The following is an 18,334-nucleotide window of genomic DNA, read 5'->3' as shown; positions in this document are numbered from 1 at the left end:
TCAATGGAATTTCAAAACTGTGTCACAATAATAAGATAAGATCCCCTGTCGATGAGGCTCATGGGGCTCACTTTGGCTTCCACCCGCGGTTGCCGAGCTCAGCTCTTGCTCAAGGGGCTGATCTTGTCGTACAATCGACCCACAAAGTGCTATGCTCTCTTACACAGTCATCAATGCTGCATATCTCTGGTAATATTGTAGACAGGGAGAGGATTTGCAGATGCCTTCAAACACTTCAAAGCAGTAGCCTGAGTTATTTGTTGTTGGCATCATTGGATGCTGCTAGAGCCCAACTAAGTGATAACCATGGAACTATTTTCAACAAAGCAATTAACTTAGTTGTGGAAGCAAAAAGTGTGATTGATAAAATTCCTGGAATCACACTCATTGGCGTTCCGCACTTTCCCAAGTTTCCTGCTTTTGATCCTTTGCGAATAACTGTTGGCGTGTTGCACCTTGGTATTTCAGGCTTTGAAGCTGATAACATCTTATACAGGGATTTTGATGTAGTTTCCGAACTTGTTGGAACTCAATCTATTACATTTGCATTTAACCTTGGCACAAAGAGAGAGCATGTTTTGAGACTTATCTCAGGATTGAATTATCTCTCAGCAACTTTAATGCCCACTGATGGCTCAGTAATTAAATCGGTTGATGTCGCGAACTTACCTGTCTTTGATGATATCAACATGGTTTTGAGTCCTAGAGATGCCTTTTTTGCACATAAAAGAAAAGTGAGCATCGATGAAAGTCTTGGTGAAATATGTGGAGAGCTTATATGTCCTTATCCATCAGGGATTCCAGTGCTGATACCGGGTGAAGCTATCACTGAACAAGCACTGCAATACCTGTTGCATGTTAAAAGCAAGGTTGCCACTATCAGCGGAGCTGCCGATCGTTTCCCCTCGTCTCTTGTTGTATGCGATGTCTAACAAATTTTTACACCTAAGAATGAAGAAACATTCTTGTGGAAGGATGTAAATTCTGAAGAAATGCTGATTGTTCAGGACTGGGAGTTACTAGCTTGCCATGTGGATTGGCGAAGCTTAATTCAGTCATATGTACAGCAATTAGCCAAGTGTATATCCTGTGCTAGATATAATGTAATGAAACTTATACTGGAAGCAAGATAGGGCTAAGAGTTAGCTATTTCTTGGAAGGTATAATGCTCCTGAATATATTTTTCTGAATCTGAATTGTGACTACTGGAACAAAAACAGTAAAATGCATTGGTTCTGAGATAAGAAACGTCTGATCTTCATAGTTGTTCCATGCAGACCCTTCTTGTTGTAGTAGTTGACATGCTCTTTCAAAGTAGTTGCCCTGTATCTTGATGGATTATCTTCAGAGGAGGGTTCCTCGATTGGCCGTACAGCTCCTGGACTTAATTTAGGTTGCTTCTAAAGAAACCTGGGACTGAAACTCTTTGAACTGACATTGTTTGCTATAAACTCTATGTTCAGCACTAATAAGTAAACCTGACATTTGGTACTAGCTGCAAGGAAAAAACAAAGATACGTTGTGCTTCTCATTTTCAGTACGTTGAAAAAGTCATATCAAATGTTGTAAGGCATTGTGATTTCCAAGTATACTGAGATGAAAATGCTTGAACCATGAAAGCACACTGGCAAAGTGGTGATCCAAATGCTCGATGCTTCTGACATGCATGCAAGCCAGGGTCAATCTTCTTGACAGCATCCCATATGCCTAGCCAGACTCTAAGTCTTGTTTTATGAGGAATACATTTGTTGGTAACGGGAAGGCAACACCTCAGAAGCAGTCAATTGTTCTCTTTGTATACACCGAGAGGCAAAAAGCATTTTAGCAACTAGCATGACCAGCCAAAGCAGTTGTCCTTAAAAGTTTGTGGGCGTGATAGCACATCATCCCATTTTAACCAAAAGAAATCTGTCACCATTAATCAAAAGGCTGCATCGTAGAGTTTGTCCATTTTGGTTTCCAAGTTGACAAATCTTAAGTCATTAATTATGTGAGGGAGAAGAGTGTTGTAGTTGATAAAAAGCAAGTGTGATGAGATGAATTGATCCCCAAGCGCACCTGATGTCTGTTAAACTATACATGTTCTTTCTGGCGCGATCAGCATGGCATCAGTCTGAGCCTACTGACATCTTATACGTGGTTGTGGTAACTATTCACACGTGTTCATGTTTAAGATGATATGGCAATTGATTCTTGATTTTTCTCCTAAGTGGAAGCTGATAACATTGTTGACATTGCATATATTTATCAAAATGTTCTCTGTAGGTGGCATATTCATCATCTGTGTATTACTTGGTAGCTGACTCACATCCATGTGTTACACCGTGTCATATGACATGGTAGATTAACATCACCAGTTTGGACGTGCTCATGTTGGCTAAGTATTACATAGCACATGACATGACATCTGCTCAGCTTGCTCAATCCATAAGACATATGACATGGCAACTGACTCAATCTATCCATCCTTCATGACAACAACTCGTATGTTACCTAGCAGCTGACTCCTCACTAGGGTCTTACATGTCATTTGATACATCTTCATTGTCCAGCAACGCACACTACGTGGCATCTGATCCACGACAGTAGCTTCCCTAGCTGTTGATTTTTATGCTAAGTCATCAACAGCCCTATACACCAATGTCCTGGTAGATGACTCATCAAATCATGCAACATGGCAGATGATATACAGTTGATTTAGTTTGACATGGCATATGACTTGTCATTTGACATACAACTCCATTCTACCAACTGAGGCTGCTGAGTCATGATGCTTGTCTATGTGGGTTGTGGTTTAGTATCTGATTCATCAACATCATCCTATATGCCCACATGCCAAGTGATGCGGCTGATGCACCATCAACTTGGTAGTTGAGTTGTCAGATGATTCATCGTGGGTCCTATAAGGCACATGACTGGGCAGACGACTCATCTCCCTCGTCCAACAAGTCGTACGATTTGGCAGCTGAGTCATCTTTATACTACATGGCTGCTAAGATGTATAGTTACTCAATTAACTCTGCTATCATGGCTACTCAGCTAGCAGATAACTCATCCACATTCTACATGGTTGTCAGTTGGAAACTAGCTCATCTCCCATGTCTTACGCCACATGCACATGGCATATGACTCATCCCAGCGTCCAACAGGCGGCCATACGTGGCAGTTGATTCATTCTCACATACTACTTAGCCCATTATGCGATTGCTAACTCAACTGATTTTCCAACATGGCAATTGATGCTCTATTGAGTCATTCGGGAGGCCAACATGGCGTGTCACCTAGCGGCTGACTCTCCACATGGTCCAACACAAACATTGGCAAGGTAGATGATTCCAAAAAATTGTTACACATGTCACATGATGTGTATTTGACTCGTCTCGCATGTCTTACATGGCTTGATTTGCCTGACAGACTCTCTGCATGTGTCATAATACAAATGACGTTAGTGCACTGACAATTCCTAATTTCTGAACCCCTACTTCACCATGAGATATGTGCTTTCAAGAGTGATTCTTGGACAATACTTGCATAGTGTTTGGATTCATTTTTTGAGTATTTCGTTGTGTTTTGTGGAGATAGAGAGAGAAAAACAAAGATAAATAAGTGTGTTAGAGATAGTATATATGTTTGAATTTATTTTTGGAGATAATTTAAAATAAGTCTTGTATGTTTAATGTTGTGTTTTGGGAGATAAAATTACTATTCATTGTCAAAGCATTGTCAAATCATGTCTTTTTTATATATATCTATGTATGTGTGTGTGTATATATATGTATATATTTATGCTAAAACAGTTAAAAACACATAAATAAGGTGTTTTTGAATGATGACAAACATTGGGTATGTTCTGACTTGTCCCGAAAATAATTTGAAAATAAAAAACAAACATAGTGTTGTATTTTTGTCAACTTTCTCATCACTACATTATTTCTCTTTTAAAAATTTTCATGACTCAATGATATCTCAGTTTAATTGTTAAAACTGATATCCTATGAATAAATTTATGATCATAATTCGAGTTCCACCAACATATGGATATTTCTCATCACTATATTATTTCTAGTTTATAATTTATTTTAGAATATACATTTATACCTATGATTTATGGTCTATTTACATAAACCACCTCTATATTTTGTATAACTAAAAAAATCTACTCATAACAGTAAAAAATCAAGGTTGGTGTTGACATATAATTTTCAGAAAAATGCATAGGATATGTAAGGTGATGTTGATATTTCTTGTGAGTGTATGCAAGTTTATATTGATGTGGTCGAGGTTTTTACGAAGGGATGAAATTGAGAATTTTACCGCGACACGATAACTCACCAAGTGAAAACACGATTTTTGAAGGGGTTTTTTAGTAAGAGTGGTCACTATCAATGAATAGTAGTTAGGTTAAAAAAATAATATTTTTGGTATTTATAGTAGTATTGGAAATTATATTGTGTGGTGGATTGTATTTGTTTAATATGTGCCTGATATATGTTAAATTACTTTTTTACCCTTGCAGATTAATATTTTTTACCAATATACATCATATATAAAAGTAATTATATATACTTTAAGACATTACAATATTAGTAACACCATGTGCGTAGTGTCTACTTATCCTATAAGCAGACTGATTTGTGTAAAAACAATAAGTCAGAAAATATAAATGTAATTATTCTTTTATTATCATTTTTTATTAATATATTAATCGAATCTACGTATTGTTTAATTTATTAAAATAATTATATGTAATTACCATTTAAAAAAAAAAAACTCAACAGCTCGACCTAATTGTTGCCAACCTTCCACATTATTTATGTGAAAGAGAACTTGTCATAGAACATATGACACCGAGTTGGCGAGCTCGAGCTCGAGCTCGGTTTTTTTTTTATTATTTATTTATTATTATTATTACGTTAAATTATGAGATCGAATCACCAATTTTTTATATAATTTATAAGTAATAAAATAAATTGTATAATATATACTATGTTATTAATATACCAAAATATAGTATATAATTTTAATTTATTGTTATAAAAATATAAACTATTAATTAGTTTAGTAGTAATATAATTACTAAAATATACCAAAAAAATATTCATACTGGATAATTTAAAAATTGTAGAAAAGCATCCATTATCTGAAATAATACAATCGAAATACATATTTATAAATGTTAGTATTAAGTGCTTACTGAAAGCACTCAAATAACTTTTGGATTTAACATTTGCGCCTTGGAAGTATCTCTTTGCCTATCAAAATTTGAAGTATTGAGTGTGGGTTATCCATGGCTTCTCAATTATGGCAAGTAAGAAGCCAATGAAGCAACGGAAAGGTCTTGAAAATGGATGATTCCAAATACCGACTTGGACTCGCAATTCAAAATTGCAACTCCAAGTGTATTTTTTTTTTTATAATCAAACTTTATTAAATTATATAATTTCATTTAATTATGTATAATTAATATATTAAAGTCTAAAAAATTATAATATTAAAATTGTATTAATATAAAAAAACATATAATATGTATATTTTTTTGTACAGTTGTAAAAAATACTGGCACATTTGATTGTGTATCACGACTTGGGCCAATTTTTTTTTTTAAAGAAAAGCCCATGTCGTGTAATCACGACTTGGGCAATTTTTCTTTTTTGTTTTCATTTAATTAAATTTTAAATAATTAATTATATAATTTCATTTAATTATACTTAACATATTAGAGTTACAGTTGTATTAATTAACATATTAAAGTTATAATTTTATTTAATTATATATATAATTAATTAAAATTAATATATAATTAAATAAAATTATATTAATTTAAAAAATTATAATTAAGTGTATAAATGTAATAATGTATATTTTTTTGTATAGTTGTAAATGATACAATGAAATATACAATTATTCTTGGCAATTCAATATCGACACATCTGATTGTGTAGAAGAATTTTTAGAATATTTCTATAAATTTTCTATCAATTTATCATTACTATATAATTTAGTGAAACAACAATACATAGAATTACGCATGTGGTTAAATATAACAAATCTAATATTTAAGTAACCAACTATACCATTTTTATAAAATGTGATATTTAGTTGAATATTAATATAAATAGCCAAAATCATAAAATACTCCGGTTAAATAATACATCGCTCAATATAAACTATATTTAATAAAAGGACTAATCAAATAATATAATTTTATAAATTATTCACAACGAGATGGATTGGGCGCAAACGCGTGCAAGACAACAATCCTAACAAAGAAATTCTTCTACACAATCAGATGTATAGTATCAGATTGTCAAGAATAATTTTGTATATTTTTTACAATTGTATATTATATTTGTACACTTAATTATAACTTTTTATATTAATACAATTTTATTTAAACAAAATTATATAATTAATTAATAAAATTTGATTAAAAAAAAAAAGAAAATTGCACTTGGAGTCGCAATTTCGAAGTCGGTATTCCAAATACCGACTTGGGACTTTTTTAAAAAAAAAAAAATTTTTAATCAAATCGCGACTCGTTATATTATTAATATATTTAAAAAAATTATATTAATATAAATTTTCTATTTTTTTATAATAAAAAATTAGACTTGATATGGATACCCTTTAGGAAAAGACTCAAAATTCCATCTCTTAAAGTGGGAGGGAGCAGCAGCAAACCAAGAAGCTTGACTTCTGCACTCCTATTTTCATATATTCTGTCCATGCCTTTTCCAAGGCACACTTATTCAGATTTCTTGTTTGATGAAAACATCACAATTTCAGTAATAATTATTACTGAAATTATTACATTGAGTGATGTTATTGGATACCCCTTAGGAAAAAGAAGCAGCAGCAGCAGCAAACCAAGAAGCTTGACTTCTGCCCTCCTATTTTCATATATCCTGTCCATGCCTTTTCCAAGGCACACTTATTCAGTTTTCCTGTTTGATGAAAACATCAATTTCAGTAATAATTATGTTAATTATCAAAGACCAACATGTTTTCTCACCCTCAATTTTTTTTCCATATAACCTATAGAGAAGGCCAGTTACCATAATCCAAAGACCAAGTAACATGCGGTAAAAACATTGGTTAAACACCAAGTAAAGTGGGTTGCATGATTACCTGGACCCTGGATAACCAAATTCTTGCATAGCAGCAATCAGTCTTGGGTTTCATCTACTAATCGGTTCACAGGAAGTGCTTGCAGAGCTGGTCTTGGTAATGCTTTTTCGTTGCCACTGTCATTTTTAGTTGACTTCTTGGTGATCTCTAGCTTTTCCTTCAACATCTTGGACAGCTTTCTCACACTCAACTCATTCAAATTGTCGGCATTCTCAACAATGTTTTTAGCTGTCTTTACTCTGTCTTTCACAAGAACCAATTTACTGCCACTACCAATGTTCTCTTTGTTATCTGTGAAAGCAGTCACCATTTTCATTGTTGCAGTTGCCTTGCTTGCAGAATATTTACTCGGCGTCAAACAGGTTGGTTGACTGATGAGCTGTGAATCTAACTCTGCAGCAAAGCCGAGTGGAACACCTTTTGCACCCGGTTCATTCCTTTACAGCGGAAAGTGTTCACAGCCACTCCATCAGACCGCACCAGATCAGCAGCAACCTTTGTGCTTTCGTCATGCTGAAGAATTTCAATTTTATCAGCCTCCTCGTTGAGTTGTACAGAGATAGCCAAATGATCAATGAAATCAGCTTCTGTAACATCCTCCAGCATTTTTCTAGTTGACACTTCTTCTGTAGCTTGTTTGCAATCTGAGTTCTGTGAATTTCTCCAAGGTCACATCTAAATTGTGGACAGCAGCCTTGTCTTGAGGTCCTATCTCTTTCTCACTATTCAGTTCTTCCGTGTTTTCAACTTTAACTTCAAGATAGTAAAAGATCATTTGGCTCATAAAAATTACAAAGACAGACCAAGAGGTACACACACACTTTCACTTTCATTAACTTCAGCTTGTGTCTCAAAATCAATACCTGTTTCCTCATTTTCCACATCACTATTCTCCTTCACCGCTGGCTTAGGACCATCTGCCTCAAAGTGCAGGCCTGGTGCCACTTCGATCTCTTGAACCATTGATATAACCTGTTCTTCAGCTGAAACAACTTCTGATTTATCTTTCTCCTGAGAACTCTCATCTATCGGTACCTGAAAATCGAAAACTTAGAGGGTCATACAACAAGCAATATAATGTTAAACATGTAAAACATCACTCGTGATTTAATGCATTTTATAAGTCCCTGAAAGAACAGATACCAGTAATTCCTGATACTTCATCAGAATCATTCGGGCCTTCTTTCAAAGTCATATCCTCATCTTCACCAGCATCTTTAGTAAGCAATTCCTTCTTGAAAAGCTCATACCTTTCATTTTCCGCCACATTCAACTTCTCCACATTCTTCTCCGCCAACCTAACTGACCGTCGTGTGCTATACACTTTCTGAACCGCACTCTCTTCCTTCACCCTTCTTCTTCGGCTAGTAACTCCCATTGGAGCAGGAGTCATTGAAACATCTTTCTTTTCCTCCTCTACACATTCCATCAACTGGGAATCCATTTTCCGACAGGCCGAGGCCATCTAACTCTTCTTTCTATTAGTTTGCGCCACCAATGCTGGAGTTTCGATTACTGCCTGTGATTCATCAGCATCTTTAACTAGGGTCTTGCAAGCCGTACGCCGAGTCCTAGTCATTGGCTTCACAGATTCAGGCTCTTCTTTCGCAACATTTCTCCGGCGTGTGCTTCTGCCACCAGTTGGAGGCACATAGGGAGACGTTACCTCGCATCTCACTGGTGATTAAGTTGATAATTGTGCAGGAAAAGATTGAGACAGCTGCGTCAATTCTTCAATTCCTTCAACCTGCCAATCACAAATCAAAATAATTTTCTCAAACTAAGGAATTAATACAAAGTGAAAAAAATATTAAAAAAAAAAACAAAGCAGTAACAGAGACAGAAGACAACATTTAAGTAAGAATGTAAAACCCTGAATCCGTCCATGTACAAATGCCTGGTTAAGCTCAAAACCTCAACAAACTTTTCAGAAAAATAAACATAATTCCAGATATAATTTCAATACATGCCAGTTAAAAGAATTAATTTAATCAGATCAAGTTAAGCAGTTAAAGGCCAGAAACCTGAACAAAGCACTGGAAAATCCGGAACAAATCCTTAGGACAAGATTATATTACAAAGTACAAGAAAAATCAAACAGGAAAACATGAAACTGAGCGCTCCCAAAATTTGAATAATGGATAAATAAACTTACAAGCTGGAGAGCTTTCAGAGCGTCGGCCATGGCAGCATTGGTCACGTTTGCAGGAATTTTGTTCTTCTTGCAGAGAGCTTGCAATTCTCTCCTTGTAAGTCTCTGGAAATCCATTGCTCCGGAATGGGGGCCTTCAGATTACCGTTTTCTTCTTGTTTGGGGAGAGGGGAGAGGGGAGGGGAAGGGTTTTTTGTAATGCGAAGTGGAAGGACCATATATATATACACCTCACGAAATATGATCGTTGGGCATCCAACGGCTCTTTCCTGGGAATGTTGCCGTTGCAAATCTCACACACACGAAATATGACCGTTGAGCATCCCAACGGCTCTTTCCTGGGAATGTTGCCGTTGCAAATCACACACACACACTCGTCGCCAGAAGCATCAGGAAATTGAACAACGGCTCTCTTCCTGGGAATGTTGCCGTTGCAAATCACACACACACACACTCGTCGCCAGAAGCATCAGGAAATTGAATTCGTATATAAACCCCTCAATTCGGGGGGAAATTATTTTAAAAATAGAAAAAAAAGAAAATTAAAAATTTAAAGTGTTTTGAAATTTTTTAAAAAAGTAGGTGACACCGCAGTGTTTAACAGTGGTTCACAAAATTACATTTTAAAAAAAAATTCTATGTCACCGCCGCGGCGACAATGTTTTTTAAAAAAAAAAAATTTAATCAGCCACCGCAGTGACAAATTTTTTTTTAAAAAAAATTATTTTATTTCACGACGAATCGCTGCCAACTTCTCATTAAAATTTCGATATCATCACGGCGAGTTGTCAACCATCAAATATACCGTTCGACTCCCCTTGATGAGACGAACATTTCCCCTCAAACAATTTCAAGTTTTATCAATCGTAAATAATGAATTTTTAACACGATCACTGCACCTTTCGGCTGTTGATTCGCCGCCACCGGAGTGCCCCACGATCACGGACCACCATCACTGGACTCGCCTCGACCTAACGGTTCTAACGAGACCAACCTAGTTCAATTTTATTAAGTATTTGTCGAGATATGAAAATTTGAATATTTTTCCGCTGAAAATTCGCGCTGAAGCTGTTTGCTGTCATTTATCCACCGTCAGGACGAATCACGGATTGAGACCATAGCCGTTCGAATCCTGTCATTCAGACGATTCCAACAAGACGAGTCTTGCTCAATTTCATCAAGTATTTGTTGAGAATTGAAAATTTAGAGATTTTTTCATCGAAAATTCGCTGAAACTATTTACCAAATTCATTTTCTTTTTTTTTGGTTTGTTCAATTAAAATAGATATGTTTTAAATAGTTATAATTTTATTAAATTCTTTTTAATTAATTATAAATATACATTTTTTTATAAATGAAATGATAATAAATTAAATATAATTAATCCGTGTGTGATACACTCAAATGTATATTTATCTTATACTTTCATTGCATTTATTATCTTATAAAAAATATATATATTTATAATTAATTAAAAAGAATTTAAGAATTTAATAAAATTATAATTATTTTAAAATATATGTATTTTAATTGAACAAAACAAAAAAAAAGAAAATGAATTTGGCAAACAGTTTCAGCGAATTTTCGGACGAAAAATCTTCAAATTTTCAATTCTCAACAAATATTTAATGAAATTGAGCAAGATTGGTCTTGTTGGAATCGTCCGGACAACAGAATTCGACAACTATGATCTCAATCCGTGATTGGTCCCGACAGTGGAGAAATAGCAGCAAACAGCTTCAGCGCGAATTTTCGGTGGAAAAATCTTCAAATTTTCATATCTCAACAAATACTTAATAAAATTGAACTAGGTTGGTTTCGTTAGAACTGTTAGGTCGAGGCGAGTCCAGTGGTGGTGGTTCGTGATCGTGGTCGCTCCGGTGGCAGCGAATCGACGGCCGAAAAGTGCGGTAGTCGTGTTAAAAATTCATTATTTACGATTGATAAAACTTGAAATTGTTTGAGGGAAAATGTTCATCACATCAAGGGGAATCGAACGGTATATTTGATGGTTGATAACTCGCCATGATGGTGTCAAAATTTTAACGAAAAAATTGGCAACTATTCATCGTGAAACAAAATAAATTTTTTTTTTTTAAATTTGTTACCGCGGTTTCGAACCGCGGTGACTGATTAAAAAAAAAATTTAAAAAAACATTGTACCGCTGTTAACCACCGCGGTGACATAAATTTTTTTTTTAAAAAAATATAAATTGGGACACCGCGATGTCACCTACTTTTCTAAAAAATTTCAAAACACGTTAAATTTTTAATTTTCTATTTTTTTGTATTTTTAAAATAATTCCCCCCTCAATTCGACCGATTTTCCATCAATCAATCAGCAACCCAATCATCTCCGATCATCTCTCTCTAGTTTATTCGTCTTAGTGTTACTTGTTCTATTGTTTGTGCTTACTTCAATTAAATTCAATCTTCAACTGTTCTATACTGATTACTTATTTTTTGCAGGCTTTTGTTTTACTGTTTTGCTTTTGTTTTTGCAGCGCATTTGATTTCTGTCTGTTTGTAGGAAACGCTCACACACATGTCACAGCATTGGTAGGAAGAAGAAGATATAATCCTCACTGTCCATCAATTAACAAATTCAGCCGTCAGATCGAGGGCATAACAGAGGAAGCAACGACGCCGTATTGAGTTAAAATTGGGGAATCAGCTTAAGTGCGATGACGTCGTTTTAGAGAAGGGGCAGATCATCCAACGTTCCAAATCAAATGTTCTAGGTTTTTCAATAGAATGCGCACTCCAGCCTGCAGTCGTACCTCACAGCACCACCACTTCGAATCCTAACTTCTTTCTGTTTTATTGGTTAGTTGTTTTGTTATAACAAGGGGGTATTTACCAGCCTATAAAGAGAGTATGTAACAGAAGTCTGGGTAATTTTTCATGAATATAGTCTACCTTTGAGTTTCTACAAGTAGTCCCTCTTTGTTTCTTTCTTCTCCCTCCTAATTCCACAACAAATCATAACATTTGGTATCCAGAGCAAGGCTTTCCTCGGCCTCGCTACGTACAATTTTTTTTTCTATGGCGGATGGAACACGGATGAAGGAACTCATGGATATGCAGAAAAAGCAAGAGCTTTGGCTGATGGAGGAAAAATCGAAACGTCAAGTCCATGAACAACAAGTGCAGGCGCAGTTCGAAAACATGATGGGCATTCAAGCTGGTTTACAGAATTCCTATTCCGAGCTCGTGGACGGTCAGAAGACCATCCATCTTCAATTGCAAGGCCTTTTGGACCAAATGCAGCATCTCAATCGTGGAAAATCAGTACTCGGCGAGGCTCCTGCTCCCCCAAAAGAGCGAACACCTAGCTCACGACCTGATTCGGAGTTCTTCGGCTCATAGGGTTGTTTCCCTTCCATTTCCAACATTGAATTTCCCAAGTTTAACGGGGATGAACCACGAGGTTGGATCCGGAAGTGTCAATGGTATTTTCAGACAGTTTATACCATCCATGAAGATCAACGAGTATCCTTAGCTTCCATTCATCTCTATGGTCGCGCTGAGTTATGGTTCCAAGGGCTGGTGGAAAAAGGGTTACCCACTTGGCAGGAATTTATCGAAGCGGTTTATGAACGATTTGAAGGAAGAGATCCAGGAGCTGTCTTGGGTGAATTCAATACATTGCAGCAGGGTACTAAATCAGTAGAACAGTACTTAGAGAACTTTGAGGAGCTTAAGTCCCATGTTATGGTTTTTCATAGCAACTTCCCTGACCAACTTTATTGAGTGCAGTGTTCAAGTCATTTTAGCATGTTCTAAATATTTTCGTCCTTAATATGCAAATTTAATAATTACATGATAATCACTCCCTAAACTTACCGGATAATATACATACTTGTTTTCCAAATGGCCATTTTTATATAGTTGATATGATGGGCTAAAACTTTACCTAAAAGCTAAGCCGAAGCAGGATGGAGAAGGCCCACTTCAAGAAAATGATAATACTCTCAACAGCGTGTAAAAATTTATACTTGGAATGTGAAATACCTTCTTATTAGCCACTTTTCCTCTTTATTTTTATCTAATATTTCTTCAGAAAAGTTGTAGGTGGTGGTCCTCATATAACTAATAATTATTATATGTCGCACATTTTGTGTTTGTGCATAATTTTTAAAAATAAAATATTTATAATATTATTGATTTTTTTGGAGTAAAAATATATCTAAAAATAAATATTAAAAAATAAGTTAATATAAATATTTGGATTTATATAAAGATATTGACAAAAGAAGATAATGAATAATTTTGAAGAAATTAATTCTAAAAATACATGAGAAAAAATAACTATCAAAAGATAGTTATGAAAAACTATGATAAATAAAGAATTTAAAAATAATTAATTAATTTAAAACTTAAAAAAAATAAATTGCATATCAAAATAAGTGAGAAACCAAAAGATGCTCTTATTTATTAATAAAATATAGAACAGAATACATAAAACCCCCATATTTTAAAAAGTCGGCTAAAAATTCCTTTCTATTTTAAAAATAGGCTAAAATCCCCCTCCTGTTTTGTAAAACTCAGCACAGCAACAAACACCCATTCCATTACTAATTAACGGAAGGTACATTACACGCGCTCTTTGTGCATGTAGGGGTATTTTTTAACTATTTTTTACCTTTCTCGTAGGTGTTTTTTTTACTAAAATGCTCTTTTTTATCTTTGTTTTATTTTTATATTTTTTTATAATTTAAATTAAAATATTAAAATATATTTAATATTAAATATTAAATTAAATTATATTTAATTTCAAATAACTTTATAATTATTAAATGTTAAATCTAAAACTACTTTAATTAATTAAAATATATATTTAATTTACAATTATAATTATTCTTAATTAGCTAAAATATTTAATTATATAATTATTTAAATAATTCTAATTAACTAAGATATATTTTAATTAATATAATTAAAATTAATTAAAAACTTAAAAGAAAAAGGAAAAAAACTGAACAGAAAATGAGTTTGCAGCACCGAAAAGTTTTCGATGTCGTCCAAACAATTTTTCTGCTGCCAGTGGTACCATTTAAATCCTCTCTTCAAGAGGAACATTTAGTTTTGGTCAATCGGAGAGACTAGGCTCAACCCACGACCTTCGAATATGTCTGTCGTCGATTCGTCCCCGTCCAATCGAATCTCGACCGCAGACACTTGTCTCTTCAAGACGATTCTAACAAGACCAACCACACTTATTTTAGTAAAGCATTTGTGGAGATTGGACAAAGATGGTGGTGGGGGTGAAGGGGTGGGATAGTTAGTCTTTTTATATATATAAGAATAATATATTTTTTAATTTTAAATTATTTATATATAATATAAGTAAATAATTTGTTACATCTAGACCTCTTATTTTTTTAAAAATCTATCGGTTGAGATTAATTGATTAGATCTAACGATTAATATTTGATCAAAAAAGATCCAACGGTCGTTAAAGGAAGAAATAATATATATTAAGTAAGGGTATAATGGTCATTTCTTAAAAAAATTAACACCATTAGTAAGATTTAATAAAGAGGGGGCGATTGAGCTACGTTTAATAAATTCAGGGGGGGTTAGCTTGTTTTTAAAACAGAAAGGGATTTTTACCGGCTTTTTAAAACACAGGAGATTTTATACATTTTGTCCATAAAATATATAACTAATAATAATACAGAAACTAGTTTATAAACGATGTGATCATTTGTTTTACATGTATATACCTACAGAGCAAGTATTTAGCAAGCCACAAGGTAGGATGGAACACAGCATGTACATATAAGCTTTTGATTTTGCTAAAAGGAGCAAAACTGCTTTAAGAATCTTCTCAAATGAGTTGCTGATCTATCATCAAGAATGATAATGGGGCATACGAATGCACCCATCAGACAGGTCTGTATGGTTTTACTTAAAAAGGATCCATCTTGAAATGCTGCTAAAGCCAACTTCTTGATCCGGTTGAAGCAGAGAGACTTGCTGCTGCTGCCATCAAAATATAGGCCTCAGTAGGTACCTCTGATTGAAACCAGGAGGTCATCCATTAAAAACTTCATTACTGATTCTGCAGTTATTCCAGATAGGTCAGAGCCCGGTAACTGCTTTAGACATGTGATTATAGGTTCATGGCATGAGCCCATACCGCAAGCTGACTGCTTCCCAGGTAACACAATATCTGACATTAGCTTAGTAACAATCTTCCATTATCCATCCCGTTGTAAGTTTTCATGCCATCGAATGTATTCTGGGCATTCAAGAAAATGAGAGAGAAACAAATTGGGCGAGTACTGCTTATTGAGGGGCCAAAAGGGAAATTCTCAGCAACTTCAGTATAAGAGGTTTCAGGTTCTGGATGCTCAAGCCTGAAGGATTCACAAATTTCAGATGTTATCTATAGAAATCTTGGAGCTGCAATAAGACCTTGCTGCTGCAAAATGCCTCCCCCTCCAGCAATAGCAGTTTCAACAGATAGCAATGTGGATCTAAATTAGTACTACGGTGTCGAGAAACATTCAGCAGACTACCTGAAGAGCAAAATTGGCTAAATTTACCGCCTTGAAATTCTGTCAGCTAATTGTATGAATTGAAAAAGAGTCCGGCTTCTACGATCCTCCACTCAAAAATATAGTCTATCTCTACATTGACTGCAGGGACTCACCGTCCGCAACTTCATACTGCTTCCAGAATCAATGTCAATTGGAAGACTGTCAAGACGATGACATGCAAGTGGAATTCAACTCTTGGCAATGTGATAGACTCACTTGCTTCCGAGCAGAGAATCTATGCTGCTGCAGGCAAGGACAATGAAGATGGCATAATCAACCTGGGAGATGTGATCTCCTGTTTATCACTGAATGACCAAACTTCTTGGATGATTACTTTAAGTTTTCTGCACCACAAACATTGAGTCAGTAACATTTAAGAAAGTTAATCCAAAAGGTTTTAAAGATAAAATCTCACATACTTTGTGTTAAGGAATGCTGTAACCACACATCATTTAAGGCGAAAGTACAACCAAGCAACCGATAGTATTGCCAGTTGTAGAAAGTACATGCTGCTCCTTTTTATGCTACTCCTACTGAACTAAGGCCAGGGTGTTTCTTCAGTCCCTTTTTGTCCATTAACTTTCTGATCTTGTGCACATCTTTCCACTTCTCTTGTCCAGCATATATGTTAGACAAAATCAGAAAAGGAATAGGGTTCTCAGGCTCTAATTCTAATAGTCTGCTAGCCATTGCTTCTCCTAGCTTGGAATCTGAATAATGCTTAGAAGCTCCAAGGAGAGAAGCAAAAACAGTCGCAGAAGTTTCTTTTGATGCTTGAAGGAGTTCAAAGGCTTCATCTAGCCTGCCTGAACGACTAAGGAGGTCAATCAAGATATTCATGTGTTTCAGTGTTGGATCCAAAGCATATTCTACAGTCATCAATCTGAAAACCTCGAATCCCTTGTCAACTAGGCCAGTTTGGCTGCAAACAGATAATAGGCAACTGAAAGTAACTAAATTTGGTTTAACTTTTTGCTCAACCATTTGATTAAAAATATCAAAAGCAGCTGTATTATTCCCATTCCTTCCATACCCAGAAATCATAGCATTCCAGAATGCAGGATCCTTAGGCTTTACATGAAACTGATTGAAAACATTGTACGCCCAAGAAGGTTGCCCACATTTCATATACATGTCAATTATTGCAGTTGCCAAGAATTCGTCATCAGTGATCTTCATTCTTGCAACATATGCGTGAATCTGCTTTCCATAATGTTGCATGGATAGAGATGAACAAGCTGCTAACAGACTAGTTATACATCTCACACTAGGTACTAAACCACTACATAGCATCTTTCTGAAGAAGAGAAAAGCTTCATCTGCTTTTCCTAGATGCGAGAAACCACTGATCATGGAATTCCATGTTGCGGAGTCAGCTACCAGCCGTTCTTCACATTCTAACTCAACAAAAAGTTCAGTAGCATTTTCACTTTGATCATTTAACATCAGTCCTGCTATCATCGAATTCCATGTTATCAAATTCCTGTTATTTCCCATTTCTCTGAATACACTATAGGCACATTGCCAAGAACCACATTTTGAATACATATCCACAAGACCAGTCCCAACATTAGTATCGGTCTCCAATTCTTCTTTCACTATAAGCCCATGAAGCTGCCTACCAAGTAGTATACACTTACCACTTCCACAAGCAGAGAGCACAGAAATCATTGTCACCACAGTAGGTTTCTCATATAACAATCCTCGCATTTCCTTAAACACACGTAACACCATTTCAACATCCCCATTCTGCACAAGGCCTGACAGATAAGCATTGTAACAGACCACATTCTTGTTCTCAATTGATCCAAACAACCTTGCAGCAGAACCCAACTCCCCATAGTTCAAATACATCGTCATAAGCGACGTGGCAGCATAATCATCCCTTTCCACACCAATCTTCACCGCCAAACAGTGCACTTGCACCCCATTCACGACATTCCCACACGCAGACACCACACTAGCTACCGTAACCGAATCAACCCTAAGACTAGGTACACTAAACAGTTTAAAGACGCTAAAACCTTCCTCAAAAAGCCCATTATGTGAAAACCCGGAAATCACAACATTAAGAATAGATACACTTGGGTGAGGAATTTCTTCGAACAGTTTTCCGGCGCTCCCAACAAAGCCAAGTTTCATGTACATATTGGTGAGGTCCGTTGTAGTATGCTTATTGTTATACCCAGCTTTAAGGAGGTGGGCATGGAGCATCTGGCCCTGTGATGTTGCCTTGAGCTCGCCGCACGCTTTGAGGATGTAAGGAAAAGTGAAATTCGTTGGAGGAATAGCAGCAGAGTGGTGTTGTGTGTGGAGGGCAATGGCTTCTTTGTAGAGTCCATCTTTCACTAGTTTTGCTATTTGGTGCCTCATAGGCTGTCTCTAAACTCGCATTGCACAAACAAACCACTGCTCTTGTAAGGGTGGGTTTGTTAAAGGAGCAGAAAATGCACCGTTTTGTTAATTTGAAATATGTGTAGGGTTTAACTCTTGTGGGTCTCATTAG

The 18,334-nt window shown here is 35.5% G+C and overlaps 2 protein-coding genes and 1 pseudogene across 5 annotated transcripts; 1 reads left to right on the top strand and 2 right to left on the bottom strand.

Moving 5' to 3' along the window:
- LOC105168626 overlaps window positions 1-932 on the top strand; it is a 6,141-nt pseudogene extending 5,209 nt beyond the window's left edge.
- On the bottom strand, window positions 6,587-9,484 carry LOC105168625. Of its 3 annotated transcripts, none has more exons than XR_002287566.1 (4): window positions 9,284-9,482; window positions 8,272-8,875; window positions 7,129-8,163; window positions 6,587-6,944 (listed from the first exon to the last, which is right to left on the bottom strand). XR_002287566.1 is itself a non-coding variant. In XM_020695793.1 (4 exons), the coding sequence occupies exons 2-4, from the start codon at window positions 8,299-8,301 to the stop codon at window positions 7,739-7,741; spliced, it is 345 nt and encodes a 114-aa protein (XP_020551452.1). In that variant the 5' UTR covers window positions 8,302-8,875; window positions 9,284-9,484; the 3' UTR covers window positions 7,218-7,738. The 3 variants fall into 3 exon arrangements, 2 of the variants coding, with proteins under 2 accessions (XP_020551452.1, XP_020551453.1); XM_020695793.1 differs by lacking the exon at window positions 6,587-6,944 and having other exon boundaries at window positions 7,218-7,881; window positions 7,992-8,163; window positions 9,284-9,484; XM_020695794.1 differs by lacking the exon at window positions 6,587-6,944 and having other exon boundaries at window positions 8,018-8,163; window positions 9,284-9,481.
- Window positions 14,950-18,334, bottom strand: LOC105168135 (pentatricopeptide repeat-containing protein At2g02750). Of its 2 annotated transcripts, XM_011088084.2 has the most exons (3): window positions 16,248-18,334; window positions 15,942-16,172; window positions 14,950-15,807 (listed from the first exon to the last, which is right to left on the bottom strand). In XM_011088084.2, exon 1 carries the CDS (start codon window positions 18,199-18,201, stop codon window positions 16,348-16,350), a length of 1,854 nt encoding a protein of 617 aa, XP_011086386.1. In that variant the 5' UTR covers window positions 18,202-18,334; the 3' UTR covers window positions 14,950-15,807; window positions 15,942-16,172; window positions 16,248-16,347. The 2 variants fall into 2 exon arrangements, with proteins under 2 accessions (XP_011086386.1, XP_011086385.1); XM_011088083.2 differs by having other exon boundaries at window positions 14,950-16,172.

This window comes from Sesamum indicum, linkage group LG8 (assembly GCF_000512975.1).
Source record: "Sesamum indicum cultivar Zhongzhi No. 13 linkage group LG8, S_indicum_v1.0, whole genome shotgun sequence".
Taxonomy (NCBI): Eukaryota; Viridiplantae; Streptophyta; class Magnoliopsida; order Lamiales; family Pedaliaceae; genus Sesamum; species Sesamum indicum.
This window is presented reverse-complemented; position numbering and strand designations above follow the sequence as displayed.

Coding starts and splice junctions, on each gene's coding strand:
- LOC105168625 (XM_020695793.1), bottom strand. CDS start 8,301: ATGATTCTGATGAAGTATCAGGAATTACTG. Junction 8,164..8,271: donor TGAAGTATCAGGAATTACTG/GTATCTGTTCTT, acceptor TTCGATTTTCAG/GTACCGATAGATGAGAGTTC. Junction 7,882..7,991: donor TGTGGAAAATGAGGAAACAG/GTATTGATTTTG, acceptor ACTATCTTGAAG/TTAAAGTTGAAAACACGGAA.
- LOC105168135 (XM_011088083.2), bottom strand. CDS start 18,201: ATGAGGCACCAAATAGCAAAACTAGTGAAAGATGGACTCTACAAAGAA.